This window comes from Camelus dromedarius, chromosome 19 (genome assembly GCF_036321535.1).
Source record: "Camelus dromedarius isolate mCamDro1 chromosome 19, mCamDro1.pat, whole genome shotgun sequence".
NCBI classification, from domain to species: domain Eukaryota; kingdom Metazoa; phylum Chordata; class Mammalia; order Artiodactyla; family Camelidae; genus Camelus; species Camelus dromedarius.
The window spans coordinates 40,249,515-40,272,033 of NC_087454.1; the positions used below are offsets into that span (position 1 = coordinate 40,249,515).

The 22,519-nt window shown below is 44.1% G+C and overlaps 1 protein-coding gene across 1 annotated transcript in view; it reads left to right on the forward strand.

Moving 5' to 3' along the window:
* Positions 1-215: 215 nt before the first annotated feature.
* The window catches only part of LOC135318643 (trafficking protein particle complex subunit 9-like), a 94,056-nt gene continuing 71,752 nt past the window's right edge, over positions 216-22,519 (forward strand). The window contains exon 1 of the mRNA XM_064476617.1: positions 216-484. Within this exon, the coding sequence (XP_064332687.1) occupies positions 225-484 (260 nt within the window). The 5' untranslated portion in view covers positions 216-224. The remainder of the gene's footprint in view (positions 485-22,519) is intronic.

Below are 22,519 nucleotides of genomic sequence, written 5' to 3' on the forward strand. Positions count from 1 at the left end.
CTCTTATGCATCTATAAACAGATATCCTCAGTGAGCCAGGTCAGGCTGTGCAGCTTCCAGCAGTCATTCTGTATCTGCTACAGGTACCACTACCCACACAAGAATGAGTGGGTAGACTTCAAGACCCACCGAAGGGTCATGAGCCTCATCACCATCACTGACCGTTTGGCCAAGGACTGGCTGCAGATCGAGGAGCTCCCTGTTCAGAGGAGATGTGTGGCAACATGCAGGACGATTCGCGGCTCTTCGTCTTTGTGCTGAAGGGCGAGCTCGCCGAGCAGCTGCGCACTGATGTGGCCTTGTACCCCAGCTATGAGGACTGTGGGACGGTGGAGAAGAGGATCAAGGAATTCATCGAGTCGCTCTTCATCGTGCTCGAGTCCGAGCTCCTGGACAGGGCCACCAACAATTTTAGGGACAAGATCCCCCTCCTCTGCATCCCATTTGAGAATAAGGACTTGGTGGGACTGGACACAGACAGCAGGTAAGCCTATGTGGAGTCCTGGCCGCCCTGGCTGTGTGCCTGGGTTGCTTTCCTACATCCAGAAAGGGATCAGCAAGAAGGGGAGCTGTCTTGCAGCCAAGGGGGGAGGGAGATGCAGCCTGACGGTTTTCATAGTTTTAAAAATGAATTCATCTTTAGTTCAGAGAGATCCATTTAGGGTTAGTTTGGATACTTACTCTCCCTTTCCAACCAAGACCCCTGGTGGGACCCCTGGAGTTGCTGTCCAATAGGGTAGCCACAGCCAAAGAGGCTGGGAGTGCTGGGGAGGAGGCTGCTCTAAGCTGAGAAGTGCAGAAGGTTAAATGGACATCAGACACTGAGACTTGTCTAGAAAAAAGAATGTAAACTATCTTGATAATTTCTATATTTACTACATGTCAAAATGATATTATAATACATATTACATTAAATTAGATCTGTTCTTAGAATCACTTTAAAGTATTTGTTTTTCTACTTTTTTAAAAGTGGCAACTGGAAAACTTTTTTTGTGTGACTCTCATTGCATTCCCGTTGTCCTGGTACAGTCTCGTCCATTTGATGTATAGGTTAGGGGCTGAATCCCTAGACGCAGCAGATCGAGGCACTAGCTGAGCTGGGTCTGGAGCCCATGTCTCCTGCCTCCCAGGCTGTTCTTCCTGCCCGACAGCCAGCATGCCAGGTAGGACATCAGAAACACCACCAGGGATTTCCGAAGGAGCTCCTTACACAGGGGAAGGCGTGTCATGGAGTATGGGACAGAGTATGGAAAAGTTCATTCTTACTTTGTCCCTGTGATTAGGTCAGTGGCCCCACTTTGCCCCGGAATTGCAGACGAGCTCTTCTGGGCCATCTGCCCCCTCCGCCACCCTCTGCTCTGCTTCCCTGTGTGGCCATTGTGCCGTCCCTCGGGAAGAAGAGGGCGAGATGCCTTTGCTGAGAGGTGGTCCCCCTTTGCTGCAGAGAGCGAGGGAAGCTGTGTCCTCCGGCATCGGGCCTCGGGCCCTGAGTCTGCTCTCCCCACGCTGGAGAGCACGCAAAGCGGTCTCATAGGTGACAGTTGGTGGTCCTTGCACATCCTACCGGGCCCGCTGTGGAGTCGAGGCTCCATAATTCTTGGACTTATCTAAGGTCAGACCATACTTTCTGGGTTTTGGTAAGTTAGAGGAGAAGACACCAGAGAACTGACAAAAAGAATGTCCCGGCCAGCCCTGCGAGTGAAAGGCACAGGGGACCAGAGTCCCAACTGCGTGTGGTGCCTGGCGGGCTCTGGATGAATTTTCAGTTCCTCCCCGGACATGCCTCTATGGCTTAAGGAAATGGCGAGACATGTTGTGGCCATGATGTGTACTTGTCCTAGCAGGGCTCTGTGATCTACACATCTAACTCCCTTCTGCTCCTTGGGGATGAGGTGTCACTTTAGGGTCCTGGGCACTGCTGAGGGCACAGCTGCCAGTACCAGGCCACTACCAGGCTGGCTCTGTCCACCTCACCTGTCACCTCCTGCCGAGCCCCCAGACGTTAGGCGAGAGAGGTACATCGGTGATGCATTAAGGTGGGGCTGCAAGTGCGCACAGTGCTGCAGCGTCAGCATAGACCACCTTCTCCCCCTGGACAGACTGGTGGGTGAGCGGTGGAAGCCTGGAGCCCTGCTCCAGCCCCCTGGCCAGTGACTCCTCTTTTGTCATAGGAAGCACTGGTGACATTTTTGCTCAGCAACTGCTTGGCTATGAGTCTGCGGACCCACCGGAAATTGCCAGCTTGTTTTTGCCTTTGGAAGTCTGTCCTCGGGATTTGGCGGAGGAACTAGTTTCAGGACAGTGTGCTTAGTGCATAGTGATTGACACTGTCACCATTGTTTACCCAGAACCTCGTCTACCAGGCACAGCTCTGGGCATCAAAATACAGCAGCACATTAAACCTCCCTCCTGTTGGATCTGTCTGTTCTGGTGCCAGAAGCACTCGGCCAGCATCTGAACGTCAGTGAGATAACGCAGCCAGTGAGCTCCAGTCAAACACGTTCTCCTCCCATCACTTTTACTCCATTGTTGCTTTTATTCCATAGTCACCGAACTTTTAAAACAATGCTTTGTTGCAGGAGCAGAGCCTAATTCTCTCCTGCTACTCTTGGTGGGAGTGAGCAAAACTGTCAAGCCTGAAATGCGACCAAGTATTGTAGATCAAAAGCTGTCGAGGTGCATGTAGGTGGAGTTTTTGTTTGGGGCGCTGACGACGTTGGGGTCCCCATGGCAGTGACGCTCCCCTCAGGCCCCTGGCTTCCCCGGAGCAGGAGGTGAGGGTAGGTCTCACTCTCCCCCGTCTCTAGCCTCACCACACTCACGTAAATTCTTATATTCATGCTGTCAAAATTATTTTGGTTGTTGTGTATTTCTAACTTTTGCTTGTTCCTCTTTTCCTTTTACTCTCGTACCACCCTGTGAGCGTGCTGTTGGGTCTGAAAAGGTGGGTTGTGCACACCCTGCATCGGAAATACCTACATTTCACTTCGTGCTGCCTCCATCGCTTTAAAAAGCAAAAACTTAACAGCAGCCTTGATCCATTTATTATCCTAGTCATCCTATTATTTTCTAAAATTTTGGAATTTTTGCTTTGTTAACACATCATGCACTGGTGTTTGATACCTGTTAAAATCCTTGCTTAGAGGAGCCTGTTTGGACCTCCTTATATTGGTGACAAATGAGCCATTAATAATTTTGCTTCTTTGTGTGTTTTGAGGAAGTGAGATGCAAATTTATTTAGGTGGCTTCTGAGGGAAGTTTTTCATGGGTATTTTCACTTGGAAAGTCAAAGTCTGCAGTACCTTGCTTGATTCTGGCTTTTACTCACACGCGGTTCCTGGCCGTCACTGTGTAATGAATCTGACTGGGCTTCTGGGCCGGCGGTCAGTGGAGAGGACGTGGCCGGCTGGTGGGGTTAGCAGCCCACAAGGGGCGCTGTTGGAGGAAGCAGTTTTCTTTTGCTTTTGCCTTCCCCATCCCATTTATTTTACTTTGCCTTCATAAAGGAGCAGAAGTTCGTCTAAAATCCTTGTCACTCTTTTGTTCCCTTTATGACACTGGTTTCTCTGAGAATCAGGAAAATGTGGCCTTCTGCTAAGTAGCTGGCTCACTTGGATCTGGTAGACACAGGGACCGCTAACGGGGACCGTAGCTTCCTCTCTGCTTCAGCCAGTGGGCATTCAGAGCCGGGTCTGTGGTTTGCTTAAGCAGCTGTGCAGGCCTCCCTGCACCGGCCTTTACTTTTAACCCATGTAGGCAGTAAATAGCTGACTCTGTTTCAGTTGATGTCCACCACTGACGGCCGTGTCATTAGTTTGCGGTAGTGAGACAACAACACCACAGTCAGCCGTGAAGGGAGATGCTTTGACCGACCTAGGACCTTGGATTCTCACCCCCACCCTGGTTCATCTCAGCCGGGGGAAGGGTTGGGCCACCACTGTCATGCTGGCCATGAGGCCTTGTTTCTCCTTTCATGCTCTGGTCCAAATGTGGACACTTCATCCTTCACTGATTTGGTCTCGCTTGAGACAGGCCAGACTTTCTGAAAGAGTCCATCACATTCTCGGGGGGAACAGAACAGAAGTGAGAGTTGCAAGTAGAAGGAGTCTAGGCTGTCCGGGTTGGCAAATGCAGCCTGGGATCTGTGATGGGTGGGCTGTGCCCTGGACACAGGCCTTTCTCGTGGCTCCTTAGAGCCCAGGGGTTGGAGTGAGAACAACCTTGCCTGGGTTCCTCCATCCTCATCTGTTCACTGGCAAGTGTGTCTGCTTATTAGGAGCTCCCCCAGACCTCGGGTCCTTCAAAGTTCAGACCACGGGAGAACCTTGAGTCCCTTCTCCTGGGCCTCCTGTGTGAGAATCCAGTGCCTTCTGAGGTGACCGGTGGCAGGAGATGCCTCCCCCTCCAGGGAGCTCCCTTCGGAGGTCTGTGACTCAGTGCAACTTGCTGTGAGCTTGTGGGGTTCCAGCCACGGTCTCTGCAGAACCACACTTGAGATGGGCTTAGCGACAGAAATGACAAGACTAATATTCCAGCCCAGGGCTGGAGGGAGGGAACAGGTGAAATTGAATGTGACTTCAAATATCTAGGTGGGTGCTGGGTCTGTTACTAAAATGGGGAGCCTGCGAGGTACCTGCCAGGAATCGAATTCCAGAGTAAATGGTGGACATGAGGCATTTTTAAGATGCCATTTGTCATCAAAGTTAGGACTTCAAAGAGGCACTCGGGTCTATGAACCTGGGTCTGAGGTGAAGGAGCCGGACTAGAGATACACGTTGGGAGTTGTCATTCTTAGCTGGTGTTCACAGCCGTGCACGTGGATTAGCTCATCTTGAGAGGTGCAGGCTAAGGCTGAGGGGGGACAGGGCTGTGCCTCGGTTGGAGTAAAGCCCAGACCATGCAACTTTGGTGTGTCAGTCAGTGGCGTTTCCGATTTTCAGAGCAATGCCATTTATCCTTAAGGGGCCGGGGGGTGGGCAGGGCCAGCCAGGAAGAAATCTGAAGGGAGGGTTGTGGCCACGTGTGTGCATCTTTGGACGATGTAGAGGCTGCAGGGTCCGGGAGGGGAGACTCATCAGAAGCTAGAGTTGGAGTGGGGAGTGGGGAGAAGGTAGTCACGCTCACTTGTGAGGGAGGGAGGGATGCCTAGGGAGTCCCCACCCTACTGGACTCGCTTTCCCATGAACAGAAGGCAATCAGACAGAGGATCTGAGGTGAGAATATATGGGCGCTGGGAGAGGAGCCAACCTGGAGAATGGTGCTTGGACAGTTGTGGAATAGTCTCCCTGCAAATAGAGTTAAAAAAGTCAGACTCTTAGGAACAGTGATAGTGACTGGGGAGGAGACAGTTCTTTTTCTGGCCTCCTAAGGGTAAGGCATGTATCCGGGGATATACAGAAGATTCGGGCAGTCTATTCTGGGGGCTTGATCCTTACCACGGGGAACAGTGCAAGTTTAAAGGGGGAGAAGGGCAGCGGAGGGAAACTAGCCAGGCCCCGTGTCAGGTACCAGTTGGCAGCCCTACTTGCGTGTTGCATTCACCCCCATGCCTCCCAGGTGGGCGGTGGCAGCCCCCTTTTGCGGATTGACAAGCCTTCTCAGAGGGGTTAAGGAATTGGTCCGTTTAGCGGCTAGTAAATGCTGTAGCAGGATTCAAGCAGGGCCTTGTCAGACTTCAAGGGCATGTTTTCTCTACTAATTCTGTACCTCCTTGTTGTATGTGGAATGGTGAAGTGGGTCAGTTTTGGAGCCTTTCAGAAAAAGTGCGATATAACTGCCTCAGGACTGTTTCACAAAGCTCAGTGTTTTTGACGGTTCGGAAGCACCGCAGTGCTTTACGCCCCACAGAGGTAAGGTCTTATTCCTTGACGATGACGTGGTTGCAAATGACGTACAGGTGCAAAACCAGACTTAGCCTCTTCTGAAGGTAAACTCTCCAGTTCTCCCTTTCTTCCACGGTATGTAACTGTGCTGCAGCGTAGGCCTGAGCTTTCCATATGGACTGAGGGTTTGATATCCAAAGTTAGCATAAAATGGTCAGATGAAGAAAATCGAAGTTGACAATTTATTTTTGGGTTTCATTAGACAAGATATACTATCATTTAATGGTCCATATAGCGAATGAAATTGAGTACAGAACATTGCATTTGTTACTTTCTATTTAGAGTTCTCTTACAGCATAAGTTTGCCTGCTTTGGAACATCAGCTCCACCACCAGGGCGCCTGTCTTTGTGTTGGTGTGATTGCATTTACACAGTGAATGTAATCTGGGCTTCCTCAGCCCCAAACACTCCAGTGCAGAATCACGGGCTGTAGCCATCTCTTAGTCACGCAAATACTTCTAAAATTATATGATGCCAGAAAAGAAAGAAGAGAGAGATTGCCGTTATCAAAATTCCTTTCAATTCTAACTGCAAACTGTTGTTGAGCAGCTCTGGTTTCCTTTGGATATGAATATATACATTTCTTTGCATGTAACCTGGGTTTTGGACTAGAACACCAAGCCCTTGCTTTCCGCAAGCCACAAAAATAGTAGCCAAATTGCACAAGTGTGAAATATTTTATTCTTTTTCTGAGAAAGAATCCTTGAATTTGGGATTTGGGCTGTGATTTTTGCTTTTTGCTTCTCCCACCCCTCTTGTAATGTCTCACTCCTTCTCACGTGGCCTCCAAGAGGTCGTGGTCTCAAAGGAGCGGGCAAACACCCAGTTTGTCACCATGCAGTGCTGCCGAAGAGGGAGACCAGCCAAGACCTAAAGGACATTATGAGAGAGGACTTCCTGGAAGATATGGGTTCTGCATTCATTTGTGAGTACAGAGTAAGTGTCAGCCAGGAGAAGGAATCAAGAGGGTGGCTCAGGTGGCAGAAGCAGCCGGGCAGAGGCCTGGAGGCTTGTGGGTGGGGACTTGGGGACAGTGCCCTGTGTGGTCCAGGGTGGAGGGTGCCCTGCTGGGGAGGACACTGGGGAGGGCCTGGGGTGGAGGGCTTTGGAAGAGCTTGGGTTTTACTAGAACTGACACAGGAGTCAGTGAAGGGTGTCAGCAGGAAGTGACCCTCAGGACTGGTACTCCTGGTTTTGCTTCTGATGTTCTACAGAATGAAGAGTTCGGGACAGGAGATAGCAGCTCTGTCCGTCCCTTTGAGACCCACCCCTTCATTAATTTATTCATAACATGTGCCCTTCTGAGTGTGTAGGGGAGAGGGATGGACCCACTGTAGTAAGCAAATCGTACTTGCCTCTTGCCAGCTTAGATGTTTCAGAAGTTGACCCAGCGTAGAATGTTCTAGGAACACAGCAGGGACACCTAACTAAAAGTGCGGGGGTTGGAGGCAGGGAAGGCTTCCTTTACATATAGTGAAAATGAGCCTGGAGGCGAGTTGGAAGAAACAGGTGGTCAGGGGGGCCCTGAGGTCACTGGGGACTTGGGTACTGCAGTGAGGCTAGGCAATTAGGGGCAGGGGGGGCTAGAACTCTACTAGGGAACCCTTGAAGGGCTTGAAGCAGGGGTGTGATGTAATCAAATTTGTGTTTTGGGAAGGCTGCTCTGGCTGTGTCTGTGTGTGTGTGCAGTTGGGAACAAGGGGAGGGTGCCACCAAGTGAGAGGGTCATTAGAATACATTTCACAGGCTGGGAGATGAACAGTGGGAGAGGGGTATCGGGGTTGCCTGGGGACGGCAGGGGCAGTGCAGATGCAGTATCTCCTTATGGGGAAGGCTTGTTAGAGGGGACGCCCTAGCGGCCCCTTGTGGCTGGAAGAAAACAGATGGAGGCCACCAAGTGGACTTTTCTCTTCTCTCCTTCCCTGCCTCCTGTGATGATATTTCCTCAGCCAACATTTGGAACAGAAGAGCTAAGTTCCAGGGTAGCCCAGGAGTTTGTTGAGCTCGTTCGAGTGAGATCTGATAGGATTTATGTGTGTGTTGAGATCTGCACGTTCACTTAGCTAGAAATGCCCCGTCTTTTGGATTTCCATAGGGGTTTTTATTCTTGATAAAAATTGCTTTCTTGGTGAGAAGAAATTGAATACAGCTACTGTTTTTCTCAAAAACAAAATCTTATCTTTAAAGAAATTTTATATTCAAATAATAGGAATATTTAAAAATGGTAAAGAAAGGTTTTGGTGTAATTTCTTTGGTTTCTGAGTTAATGTGGAGTTAGAGCCTTTGCATTACTTTATAGCACATCCTTGTCAGTATTTAAAGAGCCGTTAGTGAGCGCCCCAGGCCCCACCTCTCAAAACATCATTAAAGTTTGCTCTGAAATAGTGAGGTCATAAAGGTCTTTTTTGCAGAATCCAAAAAGTTGGTTTATAATATGCAGCATAGCTCTCTTTATAAAATAACAAAAGGCTCAAAATTAAGAAATTGGAACATACTTGATTTTTTTTAAAAGCTGAAACATAAACATTTTTGTGCTAATGTTGCGACTGGAAATTTTGGAAAGAAAACTCCTACAGTAATATTATGTATGTGAAATACATATATGCCTTTCATGTTTGAAAAATAACTACGCAGTATTTTTCGAAGTCAGGACCATTCCAGCTCAGATACTGGCAGTGATGGTTGCTGGTTTTCAATGGCAGAGTCTAAATTTGCCTTCTTTGCTTTTTTTTTTTTTTTTGTAGTGAGAGGGTTGAGTTGTGCTTTGCCAGCATGCTTTCAGGGCAATTTTGGGGCAGACGTCGTGCACCAGCAGTGAGACATTTCTGTGCATTTTACTTTCTGGACATCACCTGGCCGGGATGCTTTAGGACTCCCTGGTCCATCACCATTTGTCCTGGAGCTGTCAGAGACAGTGAATGACTTTCTGTGGCTTGGAGGTAAGGTGATCTGATGCAGATGATCAGATGTGTAGTTAAAGTGCTGTTACTTGAAATAAGAGGAAACCTAGAAAAATGGCTCTAACATACAGGATGAGGGAGGAGAATTGTCTGAGCTGCCTGCAGTGGGGAAACTTCTCAGGTGACTCCCTCACTATTTATCCTGTCACACTCCCTCACAGCCCTGCACAGCAGTCCTTCTGAAGCAAGCATGCACTTTCTAAGAAACACGCTGAATTTCCTTGTGCCTCTGTTTGTTGGCCTTTTTTAAAAGCACATCTTGCCCTTTGCTTAAATGCCATCCCTGTTAGTCACCTCTGACACATATTGTTCCAGACCTCATCCATATATAGCTCCTAAATTGATGAACAGAATGTAGTATCTCCATGTAGTGGAATATTATTCAGATATAAGAATGAAAAAAATGAAAAAAAAAAGGGGGGAAGATGAAAACAGCCACCTGCTCTTGGAACTCCACCCTGACTGCTCAACCCGCTCTTTTCCCTTTGAATCCCCACCCCTTATGCTCCACTCTACTCTTTTTGATAGTATTTACCACCTTCTGATAAACTTTAATATTTTCAAAAAAAACAAAAGAAGAAGATGCAGGTACCACTTCAACATGGACAAGCCTTGATAACAGCATGTTAAGTGAAAAGAACCAGACACAAACGGCCACATATTGTTGATTCCAGTGATCTGAAATGCCCAGAATAGGCACATGCAGAGGCAGAGAGCAGGTGTTGCTTGCAAAGGGCTGGGTGGAGGGGGGGTGGGGAATGACTTCTAGTGGACAGGGGGTTTCTTTTGGGACGATGGAGTGTTCTGGAAATAGATGGTGGTGAGGACTGCACAACCATGAGTGTGCAGAAGACTGCTTAGCGCTCTCTCTGGGAGTGCCTGTTGTTGGGGCTGCTTTATTTTGTTCTCACCCTGCAATGTGAAGGGTCATCTTGTGCTGAGGCCGTTCTACTCGTGTGAGTGGTGAGGGTCAGAGACTTTGCAGAGTCATGTTTCTTTTTCCCCCTTGCTAAGTGTAGGCAAAAAAGGTTTAAGCCTGAGAAAGTGCTCCATCTGCAGAAATGTCTTTCAGTTTGTATGGTGTAAAAGACTTGAGAGCTTTTTAATCATTGAAGACAGTCTGTGGGGGGGAAATAGCCCGTGAAGCCTGGGTGAGACCAGGAAGAGCCGCACTTCCCTCCCTGACACGGGTGGGGATTTCACCCCCGTTCAGGCATTGAAGGGCCCTGACCCGTGAGAGGAGTTGACAATCGTGAATATTTATGTGTATCCGCTGCTTCATCTTGGATATTAATTACAAGCTGAGTCAGTTTGTGGCGGCAGCCTCATCCTACATCAGGAATTTATAGTATCTGCTCTTTGAGGTGAAGACCAGACAGACTTGATTATTTAAGTCTCTCTTGAATTGTATCTCAGATTACTTTGTCAAAAGCAAAACAGCAGAAATACAGACGTCCTTTAATGCCGATGTGACCTAAAGCAGGTTTAGTCTCTGTGCCTCAGTGGCCTTATCTGCGGGTGGGGAAGATGATAACAGTGCTTCCCTCAGAGGGCCTGGTGAGGGGGGAGTGAGAAGCACAAACGGAGGACTTACACAAGATGCTCATGAATGACTGGATTTAATGATCTCAGCCTGGTGAGGCCTCAGGGGCAGAGATGTCAGAACAGAGCAGTCCCAGCCAGAGCTCGATCCATGTTGGCAGCTGTGATTATGATCCGTATCACCACTGTGGGTTATCAGGTAGTTTTAAGACTTGGTAATATGAATTCATGAATAATGTTAAAAGACTAGACATCTCAGATCCGGTTTACATAGTTTTCAAGATTTCCTCTGAGAAAAGGGTGTCTTTTTTCCCCAACTTAAATCTGAGTTGAGTCTGCAAAAGAATTCTGTAGTCCTCCATCTTTGTGCTTTAATTCTCCATTTCTTCAAAAAACGTTTTTAAATGGAGTTACTGGGGACTTAACTGAGGACCTCATGCATGTTAAACACATGCTCTCCCAACTGAGGTATAATCTCCCCCCTATTTTTTTTAACTTTACTTTCTTAGTATTCAGAGTTTAGAGGCCTCTAATTCTTTTTCTTGAGACTTGTTCATGAACCTGGAAGTCTATAAATAATGGGCAATACTTGGCTTATTAAAAAAAATCAATAGAACATTCTGCAATCCACCCAATAGGAAAAGCTCATTGACTTAAAATGTTTCTCCTTTATGGTGATTTCTACTTTTTGATCTAGCTTAATTTGTTAACATCCATCCTCATCATCATAATGACCAAATTCGCCCTGAATGGGCACCGACCAAAGAGTAAAATGCTTTCCTCATGTTTTACTTCATAGCAGGTGTTTGAGGGTAGGTACCAGTGTCTCCTTTTTTGCAGCTGAGGGATTGAGATATGGGGCAGCTTGTCCCAAATCACATGCAGCTGGTGGTGGCAGGCTCAGGGCTGGAACCCAGGCTGCACAGGATGCCTTCTCAATTGCTCCTCTAATCAGCCTCCTGATGAGTGGTTTCCCAAACCCCTGTGAGTCCATAAATGGCCAATTTTAGTGATCTCAGCCTGATGAGGCCTTCAAAGGAGAGACACCAGTGAGAATGTGAGACAGAGTGGCATAAATTAAAATTATACATTTTCACAAATGTTTTATTCTCGGCTAATGACTTAAAAAGTTAGTGTTATTTATTCTAGAGTTCTGCAAGCACTAAAAACAAAATATTAAAAATGATTATAATGCAAAAGAAAAGTGAACTCTGAAAGTCCAACCACTGCTAATGACTCATTGCTTGTTTTTCTCTAGGGGCGCTTATTGAGAGAAAAATTTACAAAGTCTGAATTGGTTTTATGTAGTTTTAGTATGGAAGGAAAGATTGTCAGTGAATATTGAAAGTAAAATCTTGACTCTCTTCTTTCCTGATGATGAATATGTAAGTTGTTTTTCATGGCTTAAGTACATTTCCTCATTTGTAAAATTTGAGTTATGCTGTTTAACTTGTCTTGACTGTGAGAGATCGACGCCTTGTATACAAAGCACCCAAGCGGTGCTCAATAAAAAAATGTGCTGTCACAATGACAGTTTAGGAGAATCAGCTCTGAATACTAAAGAGGGTGGCTTATTTCTGATACATATTCGATATGTATATATATGATATATATGAATATGATTTACAGTAATAAAGATTCAGTTGTTTTTTAGTGCAGTATGAAGTTTTGATGAAATCAATGTCATTCTTGTAAGATAGGGACTAGTGACATTGCCTTAAACAGACGACCTTGAAGATTATTTACACTGAATGTGTATTTTTACAACTCAGAATTCATATTGCCGTGTAACCATCCACTAGAACTTTTAAATTTGTAGGAATATGACCAGAACCATTAATTTAGAAAAATCAACATTAAATATTTTCAGGAAATAAGCTTATCTCTGTTGTGATTGAATAAAATTTTGATTTTTTTCTGTACTCTTAATAGATTTTAAAATATCAAAACATTGATTTGACATGTCACTTTTTAAATGGAGAGAATAAAGCTCAAGCTGTTTTAATACATAAATTAATCTTTTTGCATTTCAACAAAATGATATGATTTCCTGACTCTTTGGGAAGACTATTTTGCAAGACACTTAGATTACCTACTTTTGGAAAAATGCAGAAGTGACTTTTATGAATATAGGCCTAGTACATATATGTTGGCATTTGACATAGTGCAAGAAATGAGGACTAGGAGAGCTTTGCTGCTGATTGCCAGGAGGACAGATCCCAGGTCTCAGTCTCCCCTCCTGTAAAATGAAGAGGCTGGACTGGATTGTTTCCTCTTTTAAGATGAGTTTCCATATGCCTATGTCTTTTGTTTATATTCAGGGGTATTATCAATTTCAGATTAAATGCTGAATACCACTCTCTTCCCCGAAGCACAATTCAGTAAATGCTAGATAAGCTTTCAGTTATCTGATTATTCTTTATTTCTTTTTTTAAATTTTATTTTATTGAGTTATAGTCAGTTTACAATGTTGTATCAATTTCCAGTGTAGAGCACAATTTTTCAGTTATACATGAGCATGCATAAATTCGTTGTCACATTGTTCTTCACTGTGAGCTACCACAAGATCTTGTATATATTTTCCTATGCTATACAGTATAATCTTGTTTATCTATTCTATATATACCTGTCAGTATCTACAAATTTCAAACTCCCCGTCGGTCCCTTCCCACCCTCTTCCTTCCTGGCAACCACAAGTTTGTATTCTATCTCTATGACTGTTTCTGTTTTGTATTTATGTTAATTTGTCCCTTTCTTTTCTTTTTTAGATTCCACATATGAGTGATCTCATATGATATTTTTCTTTCTTTTTCTGGCTTACTTCACTTAGAATGACATACTCCAGGGACAACCATGTTGCTGCAAATGGCATTATGTTGTCATTTTTATGGCTGAATAGTATTCCATTGTATACCACCTCTTCTTTATCCAGTCATCTGTCAATGGATATTTAGACTGTTTCCATGTCTTGGTTATTGTAAATAGTGCTGCTATGAACATTGGGGTACAGGTGTCATTTTGAAGTACGATTCCCTCTGGATATATGCCCAGGACTGGGATTCCTGGGTCATAGGAAGTCTATTCCTAGTCTTTTCAGGAGTCTCAATACTGTTTTCCACAGTGGCTGCATCAAACTGCATTCCCACCCCAGTGAGGGTGGTACCCTTTTCTCCACAGCCTCTCCAGCATTTGCCATTTGTGGACTTTTGAATGATGCCCATTCTGACAGGTATGAGATGATACCTCATTGTAGTTTTGATTTGCATTTCTCTGATAATTACTTATACTGAGCATTTTTTTCCTATGCTTATTGATCATTCATATGCCTTCATTGGAGATTTGCTTGTTTAGGTCTTCTGCCCATTTTTGGATTGCGTTGTTGTTTTTTTCTTACTAAGTCATATGAGCTGCTTGTATATTCTGGAGATCAAGCCTTTGTCAATTTCATCTTTTGCAAAAATTTTTTTCCCATTCTGTAGGTTGTCATTTTGTTTTACTTAGGTATCCTTTGCTGTGCAAAGCCTGTAAAATTAATTAGGTCCCATTTGTTTATTCTTTCTTTTATTTCTATTGCTTGGGTAGACTGCCCTAGGAGAACATTTCTGAGATGTATGTGAGATAATGTTTTGCCTATGTTTTCTTCTACGAGGTTTATTGTATCTTCTCTTATGTTGAAGTCTTTAATCCATTTTGAGTTTGATTTTCGTTTCTGATCCTACAGGCAATTTTTGTGTTGCATCTTTCCCGGCAACCTGGAAAGGCTTTTTAGCCATAGGTGGCGCTGTTGCACCTTCTTACAGTCTTAATTTTCCTGTTTGTAAAAGAAGGCTTAAATAACGTTATTTTATTTTGATTTCTTTGCTTAATGCTTCAGGATAGCACAATGTCCATTGTGTCTGTCTACCTGGAAAAATTATTCTACTTGGATCTTACTTTTATTCTGTCATCTCACTGTGAACATTTCAGACTTGCTGTGCAAACAATGGCAAAATCGGACTTTTTTTCCAGTGTTAGAAACCAGTGAGCCAGGATTTTATTAAACAGCTAGAAGCAGCCTCTGGGGCACCTTAAAGCTGAAAAGTGTACTGAGTTCCCTGAGTATTGACCCCGCCGCTGTGTGTTAATTGGGAGGTGATTTGGTATATATAGGAAGGGGTGTAGCTTTGTTTTCATGCACGCGCTGCCATTGAGCCACGTGAATCCGAGTGAGTTCGTTCTGTTTTTCCCTCGTCTGTGTGATGGGGATGCTCATATTTGCTTTGTAGAATTGTGAGAATTAGAAATTATGTAAAGAGTTTAGCACAGTGGGTATCTCAAGAGGGCTCATAAACTTTAGCTCCTGTTTTGTATGAAACCATCATTTTATAGTCTTTGGCAATTTCTAAGAAATAGGAAAATAAGAAAGCTGGTTTTATGATGAAAGATATTTGAAGAGGTTCCATAGTTCCTATACTCATAATTTAGCATCAGCAAAGTCAGGACCATTACACGGTCACCCTGAACCAACGTTAAGTCACAGAAATTTTTGTTAATTAGTATACATTGGGGCTTAAGGGAACCCAATACTTATACACATGTTTTCTCCAGCAGCCAACTGAGAGATGACACAGAAAAGCAGGCAGGCGATTAACATCTCCTATATTACTGAGGAAGCCATGTTCTCCATGAACTTCAGGGCTGTGGGAAAATGGGTGTCATGGTACTGTGTCCCAGAACTAGAGACTCACCCTGTCCCAGGTAGCTCTGGGCCACAGCGAGCCTTCCCTTGAGAGGATCTGCCCCATTATGCACAGGGCTGTCCTGCCTTGGAGTTGAGCATCCCGGGTGCTTCCAGAGGGTGGCCAACAAAGGAGAGAAAAGAAGGTTTTCACATGCCCTGCTTGTCTCCCGGATTCACAGCTCACTCTTTTAGTGTGACAAAGCCTAGCTGTGGGCCAGGGGTCAGGGGTATGAAGGGAGAAGCACTCTCCATGGCCCAGTGGAGTGGGGAGGAGGCATCCCCTCCCTCAGTTTAAACAGGTGGTGGTATGGAACAGAAGGGTGCTTGCTCCCCAGCAGTTTATAAAAGGAGAAATAAGGATTTCCTTTGGGACTTTGTCGAGCCGGGAAACACTGACGATGATTAGAAGGAAGACTTGTAAATCACTTTAATCTAAGTTAACATTTGTTGAGCACCAAAAATACGCTACATTCTTTTCTAAGCATTTTATAGAAATGAATCCTTCAATCTTCAAAACAAGCAAATAAAAAAGGTTTGATTGTTATCCCAGTTTTACAGTGTGGAAATTGAGTCGCACAGAGGGTAAGTAATTTGGCCAAGGTCACAGAGCTAGTAAGTGGCAGAGCTGGCATTTAAACCCTGGCCGTCTGGTTTCCAGGCTCCCAGAGATGGGCTGTGAGGGTTTAGAAGTATCTGCATGCCTGGGTCTCTGTAACTCTGTACATCAGTTACCCCAGAAAAGACAGGGGAAGTAGAGTTACACAGGGGCTCACAGTTGTGTCTCAGCCACTGTCCAGGAGAGTGCACCGTGATTAACGTTGTTTTCCAGGCAGCATGTCTGTTTGTATAACATTGAGTTAACCTAGAAGCCCTCCCTGCATGCTTCTGTCCATGCTTGCCATATAACAAACTGCCCATGATTGAGCTGTTGAGGAGAAAATGTACTGATGGTTGAACTCTGATATTTCAGTCTGGTACATAGTTTCATGTCTCCTGTTACATTAATAAGTTAAACGTCTGGTTTTCTTGCATCAGTTTGGTTAATGTGAGACCAGTCCATTGGAGCCCAGGGATGCTGATGGTATAATTTCTGAGCACGTTGTGGCACTTCTACCCATGCAGACCTGGCTGGAGAATGTCCCCCTTCCTCACTGATTTCTCCCGACAGCAGCGTCTTCTCCCAGCCCTGCACGTGAGGCTGGGAGCTCTCTGAGTAGGCCAGTCAGAGGCAAACTCTACAAATCAGAAAATGATGAAATACCTGGAAGTGGGTTTAATATATGAAAAGGGCTTCCAGGTCGTCTGATGGACTCTTCGAGGCCGTTTGTTGAAAAGCTGTCCACTGTTTGTGGTTAAGCTACCTCTTTGCTGTTGAAAAGTCTGGATTAGATGAAAGGATTATAAAAAGCAGAAAGGAGTGATTTCAGGTGGTCCATCCACACTGGTGAGAAGTGATGGGTGACCGCCTGTGTGAGGCATTAACAGAGTCTTACAAGCTTCATATAACAGTTTTAAAAGCTCTGCCATCTGAGTGCACTTCATTTGGGGTCTAGTTCATCACTGGTCGTGCTAAGAGAGCAAAGAATTGATGATGGCAGAAAGGACATGGAGGCATCAGAAAGGTCTCAGTCGTGTTCCCTGTTTAAAGGATGTGGCACAGTGTAATATATTTCAGCTGGTTATTCACTGAACAGTTTTGAGTGTTTTCTGGGACTCCCCAGTACCCCAAGGTTCCATGCAGCTCGGTGTCCCCTCAGTGCAGCTCTGTCAGTGCTTGCCCTGGGCTGAAGTGGTGTCACGGGGAGCAGGACGGTCAGTGTCCCCAGCTCCTCCGAGCTCCATTTCCTCATCCGCAGTGCCAGGTTGCTCATCCGTGTCTACTTAGTAGGGTTGCTGAGAACCACACGTGATGGTTGTCAGGTGTGATTTGTGGTTGTCCCTGTGTTCGGCATATAGTCAGTATTTGATAGAAACACTTGTTTTAGTTTTTTGTTTTTATTATACTTGTGGCTCCTAGATTGCAGTGGTTTTTAATCTGCATTTTTTATAACTTTATTCTTATATATAAATAAGCACTTACTTTTATTTATTTTTATGTATGTACTGGGGATTGAAGCCAGCACATTGTGCATGCTAAGCAGGTGCTCTACAACTGAGTAATACCCACCCTCCTTGTCTGCACTTAAAAATAAATATTGCAATACACAAAATAGCTCTTAAACACAATCATGGGACCTAGTCTCTGTATAGACAATTGAACACGTATTCTATTTCAATAAGAATAAATGTTGGGGCATACCTTTCTGAATCTGTTAATGGGCTTAAAAACGATCATAGCTAGTGATAAACAAGAGTCATGCATCCAGTACTTCTTAGGGTCTGCTTTGTCATCATGGGAAATTACATTCTACAGAGAAGGCAAATTGGGTCTCATTGATAATTGGATGATTTAGCAGATGATCAAGGCTTTCAAAACCTGACAGTTTTGTATTTTAAACTAACTGCAAAGTTATCTTCAAGAAGTTGGAAGTCCTAAGCTTGTGAGGTGCCCAGTAATTCAGTGTGTATGTGTCTGTGTCAGTGTCTGAGAGAATGTGTGTGTGTGATTTCAGGAAGGTACAAATAAGTTCCATATAGCCTTCTGATACATTTCTCCTCCAGTTTAAGGTGTAGGCATATATTTACACAAATAAACTGATATTCTATTTTTATTTGACATATTGGTGGTAATACGAGGTTCTCACACTTGTTTCAGAAGTGTTGGGGAGCATGAGCTTAGAAAACGGGAGGAGATAGAGGCAGGGAGGTTCTTTACTCTTTGTGCAGGATGAGAAACAGTAGCTTTTCTTTCTTCTTCTAAAGCAAATTGGCACTGAATTGTAACATACTATTACTCAGAATTGCTTTTCTGATCAGATACAAGTGCCTCAGATTTTTCAAGGCAACATGAATGATGAAATGTGTTTTAGCAGTTATCTTTAAAAGTAGTTTTATTTTTCAAGTAAAAGGCTACAGCCTGTTCCTTCTTCCAGAGGGACAAGAAGTTCTCATTGATCTATGTACATAATCTATGTGCTTAGTTTCTTTGGTTTTTTTTTTTTATTTATTTAAGTGCTTGTTTCATTGTGGTTTGAATGAATGTTTAAAATTTCTGAATTTTGATCTTTAGAACATGCTGATTTATCAGAACTGTTAAAAACCTGATTGGTCTTTGGTCCTTGTTTGGTGGGGCTCCCTATTGATTTCTGTTGTCTGTTAAAGAGGGAATTTTTTCCTCTAGCCTGCAGATCATTAAGTGAATGGTTTGCAGTGTGCCTTTAAAACTCTTTGAATGCATTGAGCATGTTTGTCCAGTGAATTTTGAATTGACTCATAGTAATGACTTTGCATTGATTCTTTGGCTTTTCCTCCTCTCCACAAGAATTTGAATTCTCTGTTGCATTTTGTATACGTGTTCTTCACAGGGGAAGAAATTTTGCTTTTTTTACAGAGGTGGATTTTCCTATCCCCTCTGAATGCCTTCTGTAATTAATACAGCAAAAAATGTGTTATTGCAGTGCATAATTATTTCATAAACTATTTTTGTCTTAATCAGAAACAATGACAAAGAGTGATAATAAAAAGTATGAAAACCTTCCTTCCTTTGAAGAATAGAAATCAGGTGGTCAGGCTCACGCATGCTTTGTGCCTGACACACTCTCATGTCATTGTGTATCATGATTTGGAGATGGAGCTGATTCAGGCTTGTAGATTTTTGTTTGAACATTTTTGTTGAATTCTTTCTCCAGGCTAATGTTTCCTGTTGGGTTTGTGGAAAGTGTAGAAGAAGGGAAACAAATGCTTTGTTTTGTTTTCAGGAAGCCTGAGTTGCTGATGAGAAAAGAGTTGAGGGTGGGCTGAGGAACAGACACTCCCTCTCCTCCCGGCTGAAATCGATGAACAATGAAATCAATTAGGTGTATCGGTATTTGACCAATAGATTTCAGCGAGCCCAAACTGGCTAGTTATGCCCAATGGAAAGTACTGAATTCACCTGCAGAATTAGGTGCTTTACCAAGTAGAAGCAGCTTAGAGGAATCAGAAATATCAGTCCTATGATGAGATATAAAAAGAATATAATATCTTTTATTTCTGAAACTTTTCTATGTTAAGTTGTGTAGAGATAAAATTAAGTTTCAAGCACCAGGAGTTAAGAGTGTGAGTGGTTCTGTGGGATCGTTATTCAGGGATGTGCCTAGACCCTGCTAGAGTGGCTGAAGCTGGCAGGAAAAGACCCAGACCCAGGATTTGTCATCTCAGGGTGTTCTCCATAATGGTTCCATGTGGGAGCTCATGATTGGGTTAACAATTTATAACAGACCCCAGCTGCCTGTCAACTTTAAGAAGAAAAAACTGTGCTTAATAACTGCTTTGCAAGCAGGCGCCTGTGCATCCTCATTCCTGTCTCCTTGCCTTAAAAAGAAGAGACAATCCTTTGCTTGCATAGTTGAGGTTTAAGATAGCACGCTGCTCGTTGCAAAGCAAGGACCCAGGCCCTCAGTTATAAACGCTGCGCTTGTGTGTTGTTAGATATTCAATTATCCCCAAAACAAGGACCTGGCTGGTCTGGTGGTCTGCTTTCTAAAAACATATTTGTAGAGTGTATCTTGTTCCCTTCACCCCATGACTTCCTTAAAGATAAACTAAGCCTTTGTACTCAGTTTGGATTCTACAATCTCTATCTCATTCTGCCTTTCCCCAAGTTCCTGCTTACTATCACACAAGTCTTAATGACTTTTTCCTTTGATTATACTCAATAAATATGAGAGCACTTGAGAGGCTCATGGAGTTGGCTCTCTACTCCCTCTCGCTCTGTTAACTTTTTCCACATTGTCTTGAGTAATTCATTCCGTGTTGGTAAGACTTCTGCCAGCCAGTACCCACAGTTCAAGTGAGAAGGATGCAGGCTTTATCTCTCCTACCCGAGGGAGAGAGAGGAGAGAATTGAGATTTGCTTCCCCGGTGGTCCCTTCCTGCCCCAGGGCCACTCCAGTTCACCTGCAGCCTTCTGGCCTCTTCTCACAGGGCCTCTGTCCCAGGACTGACTGCAGCCCGTTCTTCCCTTGTCAACATTTCCTGTGCCTTTCAGAAGTTGGTCTCTTGTCTGCAATTCAACCTTGGCAGATGTGATGGTGGCCAGCGTGCTGGTGGGCAGTCACCTGGGGACAGCCAGGAGCCATGCTGATTCTCCTGAGTCTCTCATTCGGGGTTACAGAACTGTCGAGCACCAGAGGAAGCCCATTCACGTGAGGCCAGCACAGCATTGCATCACTTTCATTTTATTTTTGAGATTTCAGTGGAGAAATTATTTGTAGCAAACTGTTCCAGATTTTCGGCGGCCTGCTTTCCTCACCACCTTGTTGGCTCTGGTGCTCGTTTTAAGAACCAGATTTCTTCTCTGGTCATTTGTAGCAGCTGGGCTTGCCGAATCCTTGATCTGCGTTTGAAGCAGAATTCTTCTTCGTGATGTCAAACTGATTTCCCTTGTCATTTCTGAATATTTCGTGTACACTCAGCAACTGTTTCAAGTGAACTGCTCTTGTCCAATTTCGGTTAACTCACATTTGCTGATCTGCTGCTTTCATGCTGAGGGCAGTTTCTTCTTCCTGTAATAAAAGTTAGCAATTTGCATTTACTATGGGAAGGTACTGGCCCAAGGTGCTTTTGTTCTTAACAGTTTTAATACAACTCACCAATTAAAATGTACTGCGGTTTTTACTCTATGCCGAGAATTGTGCAACCTAGTCAATCTTAGAACATTTTCATCCCCCCAATAGGAAGCCCCGTACCCATAAGCAGTCATTCCCATCTTCCTCATCCTCCCCCATCGCCAGGCAGCCACTCTTCTCTCTCTGTGGATTTGCCTGTGCTGGACATTTCATGTAAATGGAGTCACTTAATGTAAGTGGAACCGTCTATTGTGACTGACTTCTTTCACACTGAGTAACGTTTTCTATGTTTGTCCACGTTTGTCCACGTTCTGGCCTGTCTCAGTACTCCTTGCTTTGCTATTGCTGAATAATATTCCACTGTATGGCTGGGTCCCTCTGTTTACCCATTCATCACGTGATAGACATTTGGGTTGTTTCTGCTTTTTGCCTGTGATGAATAATCGTGTCATAAACATTCCTGTAGGAGTTTTTATGGGGACATTTGCTTTCAGTTCTCTTCCGTGTGTCCCCAGGAAGCAGAATTGCTGGGTCATTCAGAAACCAAATGTTCAACTCTCTGAGGACCTGCCAGGCTGTTTTCCAAAGTGACCACTCTATGTTACATCCTCACCAGCAACTGCTGTGAGCTCCTCTTCCTCTGTGTCATAATCTTTTTTTGATTATAACCTATTGTAGTGAGTGTGAAGCAGTTTCTACTAGTGGTTTTGACTTGGTTTCCTTTACAGCTGATGATATTGAACATCTTTTCTTTGTGCTTATTGGCCATTTTTACATTTTCCTTTAAAAATATCTTTTCAGATCCTTTATTCATTTTTTAATTGAGTTGCCTTTTTATTGTTGAGTTGTTGGAGCTTTTTTTATCTTGGAATTACAAATTCCTTATCAGATAAATGATTTCACAATATTTTCTCCTGTGTGTTGTTTTTTCACTTTCTGGATGGTGTCCTTTGGAGCAAAGTTTTAAATTTTGATGAACTCCAGTTTATCTCTGTTTTCTTTGTTCCTTGTGCTTTGGGGTCATATTTAAGATATGAGGTATTTTATTTAAACTTTTATATATAAAATAACTGAATTCTTTGGGCCATTCTAGGGATGGGTGCTGTTGTTGTCCCGAGTCTATGGATGAGGAGACTGAGATGCAGAAAATTTCCCTGAATATCAGTGTCACAGCTACCCAGTGGTGCTGTGGGAGTTCAGACCCTCTTGTTTGTCCCCAGCATCTGTGCTCTTCACCACCATGCTCTACTCCTTCCTGGAATCGTTAATGAAAGTATTTCCTTCTTTGATTTCTTGTTAGATTTTTCTCATTGGGGACCTCATCTTCTCATTTTCCTTGCAGAGCTCAGTGTAGGTTTATTTTAGGTCTCATGTAGGCAGAAGCATTGCTATCAGTTAACATTTTTATTACTCACTCTGCAGTGATGGCTGTTGCTAGTTGGCCTAATCAAGTCATGCTTAAGTCTTTCCTGCTCATGACACTAACAGCAGAGTCATGACTTAGAGAATGCTCAAAGAAGAAAGTACTTGATTGATTTTATTTTGCTAACCAACCAAATAAAAACCCCAGAGTTGCCATAGATTATAAGCCCTCCAGAATAGGGTCAGTTGTCTTCCTTGTGCTTCATTTGTTTGGTCACAGTTTCTGGTTAGTGCCTTGCTGTCCAGCAGTATTGTTAGGATACGGTGCTCGTGAATCATTGTAAG